Source organism: Euleptes europaea, chromosome 3 (assembly GCF_029931775.1).
Source record: "Euleptes europaea isolate rEulEur1 chromosome 3, rEulEur1.hap1, whole genome shotgun sequence".
In the NCBI taxonomy this organism is placed as follows: Eukaryota; Metazoa; Chordata; class Lepidosauria; order Squamata; family Sphaerodactylidae; genus Euleptes; species Euleptes europaea.
The window spans coordinates 27,859,225-27,868,980 of NC_079314.1; the positions used below are offsets into that span (position 1 = coordinate 27,859,225).

General features: G+C 46.7%; 1 protein-coding gene across 1 annotated transcript in view; it reads left to right on the plus strand.

Moving 5' to 3' along the window:
• Positions 1-8,267, plus strand: part of LOC130474540 (angiopoietin-2-like) — a 40,139-nt gene extending 31,872 nt beyond the window's left edge. Inside the window, exons 6-9 of the mRNA XM_056846204.1 lie at positions 950-1,051; positions 4,657-4,823; positions 6,842-6,972; positions 8,086-8,267. Of these exons, the coding sequence (XP_056702182.1) occupies positions 950-1,051; positions 4,657-4,823; positions 6,842-6,972; positions 8,086-8,255 (570 nt within the window). The 3' untranslated portion in view covers positions 8,256-8,267. The remainder of the gene's footprint in view (positions 1-949; positions 1,052-4,656; positions 4,824-6,841; positions 6,973-8,085) is intronic.
• The last annotated feature ends 1,489 nt before the right edge of the window (positions 8,268-9,756 follow it).

Sequence of the window (9,756 nt, forward strand, 5' to 3'; positions counted from 1 at the left end):
GGGGAGGGCGGGATATATAAATCTAAGACAATAAATAAAATAATAAACAAACAAACTGAAAGTTACATGTACTGATGGGCTACACTTAACGTTTCCCCCAATGGGATGAATAGGGGTTCCCTATTGGGAAAACTGACTAAACTGAGGCTATTGTACTTCGGTCACATTATGAGAAGACAAGAGTCACTGGAAAAGACAATCGTGCTAGGAAAAGTTGAAGGCAGCAGGAAAAGAGGAAGACCCAACAAGAGATGGGTTGACTCCATAAAGGAAGCCACAGCCCTCAATTTGAAAGATCTGAGCAAGGCTGTCAAAGATAGGGCATTTTGGTGGACATTGATTCATAGGGTAGCCATGAGTCGGAAGCGACTTGACAGCACTTAACACACACACATTGGGAAAACAGTGCAGGGGGGAAAGCTTTAAGCCCACCCCCACATGTTATGGACCCAGTTTAAATCAGGACTGCATGTTCCAGAGATTCAACAGGGGACTCCCAGTGCACATCTGTCTGACAGGACCCAGAGCAGACACAGAGTAGACCCATAATGTGTCATTAAGCCCATAGGCTGCGAAGTCAGAACTTCAGGGCTCTGTGTACAGCCATGAATGTAGACTAGGGTTGTCAGGTCCCTCTTCACCACGGGTGGGAGGTTTTTGGGGTGAAGCCTGGGGAGGGCGGGGTTTGGGGAGGGGAGGAACTTCAATGCCATAGAGTATAATTGCCAAAGCGACCATTTTCTCCAGGTGAACTGATCTCTATCGGCTGGTGATCAGTTGTAATAGCACGAGATCTCCAGCTAGTACCCGGAGGTTGGCAACCCTAACGTAAACTATTGGATGGTGTACGGTAGGGGAGTTACCTCTTGAAGACAGAGTCCACCTGTACCAAGAGCTGTTCCTAGGACACAGAGCTATGTCTTGATTTAACGGGCTGCTGTTATTCCAGGCATTTTGTGACATGGAGACCAGTGGAGGAGGCTGGACGGTGATCCAGCACCGGAAGGACGGCTCTGTGGATTTCCAACGCAACTGGAAGGAATATAAAATGGTAAGTGCACAGGAATCCACCTTTGCATCCCTTCCTCCCCTCGCAGGGCAACAAAAGAGGATCGGTGTGGAAAGACCTGCTGCCTCCTCCACCCGAGCAGGAAAAATACTCACTTCCTGGCGGGGATGCGGCAGAGGCGTGGGATTGTTTGTGATGGCTGCTTGTGGTGGGGCTAGACAGAAAATCATGGAGTTGGAAGGGACCACCAGGGTTACCTAGTCCAACCCCCTGCACAGTGCAGGAAATTCACAACTACCTCCCCCCACCACACCCCCAGTGCCCAGAAGGTGGCCAAGGTGCCCCCCCTCCCATGATCTGCCTAAGGTCATAGAATCAGCATTGCTAACAGATGGCCATTTAGCCTCTGCTTAAAAACCCCCGTGGCGCAGTGTTAAGCTGCAGTACTGCTGGATCCAAATTCGGGGGAATTCGGATTTCGGCGTTTCCTGAATAAAAATGGGCCAAATTTTGCCAAATCCGAATTTTACCGAATTTATTTTTATTTTTTCAACAGCCCTAGTTGTGGGGAGGAGAAGGGAAGGTGATTGTAAGCTGGTTTGATTCTTCCTTACGTGGTAAAGAAAGTCGGCATATAAAAACCAACTCTTCTTCTAAATAATGAGATCCGCACCCATCTAGGCAGAATGTATGTTTGGGACAAAACCTACTAGGCAGTTATCTTGTGCAAATGAAATCATATCACTGGGACTTGCTCAGGAGATAGTGTTACCATCCTCCAGGTAGTAGCTGGAGATCTCTTGCTATTACAACTGATCTCCAGCCAATAGAGATCAGTTCACCTGGAGAAAATGGCCACTTTGGCGATTGGACTCTATGGCATGGAAGTCCCTCCCCTCCCCAAACCCCGGCCTCCTTAGGCTCCACCCCTAAAACCTCCCATCAGTGGAAGGGGTGGCCTGGCAACTCTAGCAGGAGAACTTCCCAAGTCCAGCAGATGTTTCTTCCCCTGCCCCATCTGTTAGTGCACAATAGCCTTAATTTTCTCCTGGGAAACCCCTGAAGTTGAAGGAGAAAACAAACCACACAGACTGCCCTGCTGAAGCCAACTTTGTGTTTTTTCCATACGTCTGGACTTGCAAATTACTGGTGCAGATTACTGAATGGCTGACTGACATTAAGGGAGAGGCTGTAGCTCAGAGGTAGAGCAGAAGGTCCCAGGTTCAATCCTCAGCATCTCCAGTTAAGGATCAGGTAGTAGGTGCTGTGAAAAACTTCCATCCGAGAGCCTCCAGAGCTGCTGCCAGTCAGAGTAGCCAAGACTGATCTTGATGGACCAAGGGCCTGATTCAGGATAAGAGAGCTTCATCTGTTCATGTATATGCACTCCCAAGAAACAGGCAAGCCTCGGGCATACATTCCCTCAGGGAACAAGGCGCAGACTGTCTCCCCTGCGCTGTTGCTTCAGCCCTGCCTCACCAGTTCCATTTCTGCTGACTAGTGGCTGCTGTTGGAGTGCCTTCAGGCACCTTGCAGACAGAGGCCAGGTAAACCTGTCTTGTGCTGCTACTCCTGTTTAGAACATAAGAACGTAAGAAAGGCCATGCTGGATCAGACCAAGGTCCATCCAGTCCAGCAGTCTGTTCACACAGTGGCCCAACCAGGTGCCTCGAGGAAGCTCACAAACAAGACAACTGCAGCAGCAGCATCCTGCCTGTGTTCCACAGCACCTAATATAATAGGCACGCTCCTCTGATCCTGGAGAGAATAGGTATGCATCATGACTAGTAGCCATTTTGACTAGTAGCCATGGATAGCCCTCTCAGCCATGAACACGTCCACTCCCCTCTTAAAGCCTTACATAAGAACATAAGAAAGGCCATGCTGGATCAGACCAAGGCCCATCAAGTCCAGCAGTCTGTTCACACAGTGGCCAACCAAGTGCCTCCAGGAAGCCCCCAAACAAGGTCCATCGAACAGCCCCCAAACAAGGTCCATCGAACAGCCCACGAACAAGATGACTGCAGCAGCATTATCCTGCCTGTGCTTCACAGCACCTAATATAACAGGCATGCTCCTTTGTTTCCCTCCCAACTTGTTAAAAAGCAAACACTTTGCAAATCATAGGGTGGGGGAGCAGGGACTTGGCTGACCTCGAGTGCAGAGACAGTGATGCTTAGTCACAGCTGGCACACTAGCCATGCTTCCTTGTCTTAAATCAGTTTTTAGATTTCAACTGTACACCAAAAGGATTGTTTAGTTTGCCAAACTGAGCCCTATCTCTGGAGGGTGCACCGGGGGAGACCTCAATGAGACTCGCATGCAGAGATTAACATTCCACTCCTGAGTTCCACAGACCAGATGCAATTGTTTCTCTTACCTATATTTCTGGTTCTGCAAGCTCCCAGGTGTCTTAGGTTGGCCTATTTTTAAAAATCCCTCTTTGCTTGCAAAACATAAAAGAGTGACTGATCTGTCATCATGTGTTGCTACCATTATTAAAGGTAAAGGTCCCCTGTGCAAGCACCAGGTCATTCCTGACCTATGGGGTGATGTCACATCCCGACATTTACGAGGCAGACTTTGTTTATGGGGTGGCGTGCCAGTGCCTTCCCCAGTCATCGTCCCTTCACCCCCAGCAAGCTGGGTCCTCATTTTACCAACCTTGGAAGGATGGAAGGCTGAGTCAACCTTGAGCCGGCTACCTGAAACCAAATTCTGTTAGGATCGAACTCAGGTCGTGAGCAGAGCTTGGACTGCAGGACTGCAGCTTCCCACTCTGTACTACCATTATTACTCAGCATTAAAAAATCCTCATAATGCACTACGTTTTATAATACTTCCACACGGACGTTTTGTTTCAGCAAAATTTATTTATTTTCAAATGTATAATTGAAATTTTGAAATTCCCAGCAAGCCAGGCTCGGGGCGGGTAACAACCATTAAAATACATAACCATCAACAAAAATAAAACATCAGCAACATCAATAAAAACGCAATAAAGCATCATAATACAACTATAAGCAGGTGGCCTTAAAATTTCCCAGGTGCCACCGTGTGACAGGATTTCAGCAGGTCAAACCCCCACCCCCCACATATGTCAAGAGTGAGGGGGAGGGATGGGGAGGCCAGTAATTTTTTTTGGTGGGGGGAATGAGCGTTCACACCACATTGTCCCAGAAGAAGAAGAGTTGGTTTTTATATGCCGACTTTCTCTACCACTTAAGGAAGAATCAGACCGGATTATAATCACTGCCTCTAAAGGTGGAGTACATTTTGTCATTAAAGCCAGGCCTTTGAACAAAGAAGCACCCACATACAAACACAAGACAGTCGCGGGGGACATCTTCCAGCTTACAAGCTGGGAAACTAGCTGGGTGACCTGGGCCAGTCACACTCTCAGCCTAGCCTATTTCACAAGGTTGTTGTGAGGATAACATGGAGGAGAGGGGAATGATGTAAGCAGCTTTGGGTCTCCATTGGGGAGAAAGGCAGGGTATAAATGAAGTAAATATAGAAGTCAATTGTCTTAGTTTGCTGCACCTCCAGGCAGACTCTGTAGTGGCATACCAGTTTCTGCCACATGTTCCAACAAGGATCTATGAAATGTCTTCATGCTCATTTTTGTGACGTTTTTGTACATGCAGGGCTTTGGGTCTCCACATGGAGAATATTGGCTGGGCAATGAATTTGTCCATTTGCTCACGACTCAGGGTTCTTATTCACTCCATATCAGACTCCAAGACTGGGAAAGCAACGAGGTCTATTCCCTATATGACCATTTCTCCCTAGGCCCTGAGAAACAGAACTACCGGTGAGTCTTCCTTGACAAACTTGCATGGTCCCCTTGTTTAAACGAATGTCAGCCTCCAGGCGGTCACCCCATTTCCCTATGCTGCAGGGCCAAGCCACCACCACCGAAGAGACAAACAGAACGTACAGAGAGCTTCCAAATGGTTGTTGCTTGTTTAGAGGGAGACAAGGAATTCTAAATTCCAGAAATTCTAAACAGGAGAAGTGATAAATCTGGCCTCGACTCAGAAACACTCACAAACATCTTGTATCCCAATTACTGCCCAAATATATACAAGTATGAAGATAGTAGGAACCAAAATGTTCCATGAGGGGATGCGTGGAGGGAAGCAGTTCTGGGAGAAATGACAAAACCTAAGGCAAGCTGTTTGGAGATTGGTTGTTGTACCAATTTGTTGGGTCCACAATTCAGCCTCCTGTGATACCATTTTGTAAAGCTCAGCCATTATCAAATGGGACAGAAAACACACAAAATCACCCCGGGTATGTGGAAGCATTGGATGCTTAGCAGCCACCAAGTTGCTTCTTTAGAAACTTCCAGGAGCAAGTTGGTTGTTGCCAACCACCAGGGTTTTCAGAATGTCAGCACCATCCATGGGCAAAGAGAAGACGGGGCAGTTACCGTGGAAAGGTCTAAAATCCCAGCACAGCATGGGGAAAGAGCAACTTGGGGAAGAGAGTCTGAGTGCATCCTACTGTTCCCTGGTCTGTCACAGGCCAAGAGCATGCAGATCTGTTAATATTAATTTAGATATGCTAAAATGATAGCATTTGTCTGACAATAAAACCGTAAGTATAGGAAGCAATTGGGGCCTTGTAGGAGACCGGTGGGGGAATGCGGCGGACCACTGTCACATTGATGGCATGATGCCATTTTCGGGGCAAACCCGGAAGTGACATCACGCCACTCTAGGATTCAGTGGAAGGAAGCTCCATGGTTTGGTTTCCACCGAATCCTAGAGTGGTGTGACGTCACTTTCGGGTTGACCCCGGAGTGATGACACGCCGACAACAGGATTGTGATTTTTTTGTCTTTATTCTCCCCCCACTGGCCTACTGAGTGGTGGCAGGGGCTGAGGAGATCTCCTGCTATAGTGGGGGACCTGAGCAGCCAAAATAAACACCACTGCACTAATACCGCAGGTAAGGAAGGAAATGCAGGAAGAACTAATTGTAGACGGACAACATAGTGGTGTAACAAAGTATATAATAGTGCTCAAATAAACATATAACAAACGAGGAATAATATACAAAACTCTTTCAAAGTCCAAAGTACAAAATGCTAGTTTCAGAGCAAGGAAGGAAGATGTTCTTCATGTAGAAGTCATTTAAATAGGAAGACGATCGTTTCTATTTCTTCATCAGTTCCATTTAGTATAAGTTTTCTATATATGCACATATAAGTTCCCAAATCCAGTCCGATCTCACATTGGAGAAAAGGATACAAACTGTGTGTAACATTCAATATTGAAGTTCCAATACAGGATACATCATTTTCAATACACAGTTGTACAGATAGTTTGAACAATTTGACTCATCCCAATGGGATACTCCAAGGCAGTTACTTGGAGTATCCCGTTGGGAACAGTAGTAGGATCCATGCCATAAATGCTATGATAAGGTGTGCCACCCAGTTCCTAAGCAAGTGGTTTGTCCCTTTGCCTCTGCAACACAGTGAGCATTTACTCCTTCTGCAGTCAGACAAGTGTACTCATGAACACATGAAGCTGCCTTAAACTGAATCAGAGCCTTGGTCCATCAAAGTCAGTATTGTCTACACAGAATGGTAGCAGCTCTCCAGGGTCTCAGGCAGGGGTCTTTCCCATCACCTGCTTCCCTAGTCCCTTTAACTGGAGATGCCGGGGATTGAACCTGGAACCTTCTGCAAGCCAAGTAGATGTTCTGCAAACTGAGCCACACCCCCTCCCCCTCCCCACTCACTTCCAAGTGACAGAGGAGAAGCAATTGCCAGAGGATTGTAGCCAACAGCTGATCCTGTGCTTGCCCCACTCTCTCCAGGCTTTATGTGCTGAGGTACAGCGGCACGGCTGGACGCACAAGCAGCCTTAGTCTCTCAGGGATGGATTTCAGCACCAAGGACGTTGACAACGACAACTGTCTCTGCAAGTGTGCGCAGTTGCTGAGTGGAGGTAACGAACTGAAGCAGGACAGTGAGGCATATGCAACTCTGTTATTGTATTGCAAATGTGTATAGCCTGTGATCCAGGTCCACTTCTGTACCCTGGGAAGTTGTAAGTGAGCCCTAAGTAAGTGGCTGTGAGGCCTCAACTACAAGACATTGGTCTATAAGAGCCAGCGTGGTGTAGTGGTTAAAAGTGGTAGTTTGGAGCCAGTCAGTTTATTAAAACGGTCAGCAACCAGACAGAATATATACAAATACAGAAAGATATTAGAGTTTAAAAGGAATATATAAAATCCACAACTAATCATTTATAACTGACATTCTATGGGACAGTTAGAGTCCTTACATAAATTCTTGTACATCAAAGGTCTGAACAACTAGCATTTTGGAGCAGTGGAGTCTGATCTGGAGAGCCGGGTTTGATTCCCCACTCCTCCGCATGAGTGGCGGAGGCTAATCTGGTGAACTGGATTTGTTTCCCCACTCCTACACACGAAGCTAGCTGAGTGACCTTGGGCTAGTCACTCTCTCTCAGCCCCACCTACCTCACAGGGTGTCTGTGGTGGGGAGGGGAAGGGAAGGTGAATCTAAGATGGTTTGATTCTTCCTTAAGTGGTAGAGAAAGTCGGCATATAAAAACCAACTATTCTTCTTCTTCTTCTACCCTATTTGTGGGAGCATAAGATATTTAAGAAGGAACCCCGTGGAGCATAAGAAGGAGCCCAGTGGCGCAGAGTGGCAAGCTGCAGTACTGCAGTCCAAGCTCTGCTCACTACCTGAGTTCGATCCCAACGGAAGTTGGTTTCAGGTAGCCAACTCAAGGTTGACTCAGCCTTCCATCCTTCCGAGGTCGGTCAAATGAGTACCCAGCTTGCTGGGGGTAAAGGGAAAATGACTGAGGAAGGCACTGGCAAACCACCCCGTAAACAAAGTCTGCCTAGGAAATGTCGGGATGTGACGTCACCCCATGGGTCAGGAATGACTCGGTGCTTGCACAGGGGACCTTTACGTTTTAAGATATTTTTAGAATGTCATCTTTTTAAAATACCAGTTGTTTTTATCAATTCTTTTTATATTGTTGTTTCCTACCTTGGGTTCTTCTTTTGGTCCCCCATTCCAGGCTGGTGGTTTGATGCGTGTGGGCCCTCTAACTTGAATGGCCTTTATCACCTGCCCAACCCGACCAGCAACCGGATGAACGGTATCAAGTGGCATTACTGGAAGGGCCCGAACTACAGTCTCAAGATGACGGTCATGATGATCCGCCCTGTGGATTTCAGAGAGGAATAAAGGACCTGCTCACGGGCTGCCGCGTGACTGGCAGGCACCAACAAATTCAGCAAGCACCTTTATGCGGCTTTGCAGCTCTCTTCAAATGTTCGTGACCCGTTAGGGGATGTGCTGGCCTAATGAAAGTGATTGCAGTTCATGTTGGTGACTGCCGGGGGTGGGGGCTAGCACAGGGCAAGCGTCAGAACCCCACATTGCACTGCGTAAACACAAGACACAGATTTAAAGTGGCTCAACTTTGTTTCCCCACTGGGGGGGGAATTAGCATATATTTATGCTTGTAGAGATAAGGATGACCAACGTCTGGGTAAAGTCTGGCCAGTGCTCCAATGCCAGAGGACGGGCCAAGCAGGACATCTTCTGTGCTTCGTTGCCACAGCAAATGCTTCTGCATTTGCAACAGGGACAAGAGTTCCACAGTTAGGGTTGCCAAGTCCCTTTTTGCCACCAGCGGGAGGTTTTTGGGGTGGAGCCTGAAGACAGCAGGGTTTGGGGAGGGAAGGGACATCCATTCCATCGAGTCCACTTGCAAAAGCAGCCATATTCTCCAGGTGATCTGATCTCTATTGGCAGGAGATCTCTAGCTACTACCAGGAGGTTGGCAACCTTATCCACAGTGAATCCTTGCGTTGTGGCAGCAGCCTTTAACTCTGTTTCAGGTAGGTAGCTGTGTTGGTCTGAAGTGGAACAGCAGGGTTTGAGTCCAGCGACACCTTAAAGACCATCAAGATTTCCAGGGCATCAGCATTCAAGAGTCAAAGCTCCTTTTATCTCAGTTGTCCATCAAGCGTTCAATCTGAAAAAGCAACAACAACTAAGCAGCGCGACAATCAAACGGGCTCTGGATCTTAGCTGGATCCAGCAAGTGACAATAATTTTGGTTTCCATTAGTAACACTTTCGGATTTCAAACCGGGCACTGGGAACTGAGGAAGTTGCAAGACATTTGAATTTTAATGTTTTAATATTTCCAGGGCCACAGATAGACTGCTAGGCTAGTAGATAGAGGCACATATCTTCAGCAACTACAATACCTTGTATAACTGTCTCTAGCAATACTATGCTAAACACAGTTACATCCTTCTAAGTCCTTCAACTTCAATAGAAAACTGTAACTCTGTTTAGGACTGCACGGGTAGTTCTGTTCCAGAACTAAGGTTATGTGATCTTAGGGCAAGTCCTTAAACCACCAGTTCCCTAAAACTATTCATTAAAGGGAATGTCTCTAAATTATAAATTATCCCCACAATTATTATACATTAAGATAATATATAGGCAATAAAAATAAAATCATACATATTTAAATTTCATACTTATATCTTTAAACATGGTTATTTCCAGTTAATATCATAAATTACACATCCCATGGGTCAGGAATGACCCGGTGCTTGCACAGGGGACCTTTACCTTATAATATATGCTTATAAAACAATCTGGAAGTTTGGTCTTTCTAGTGGAATGCCTCAGGATGGGTTGGTCATGAGCCAGCGATATCTGTTGGC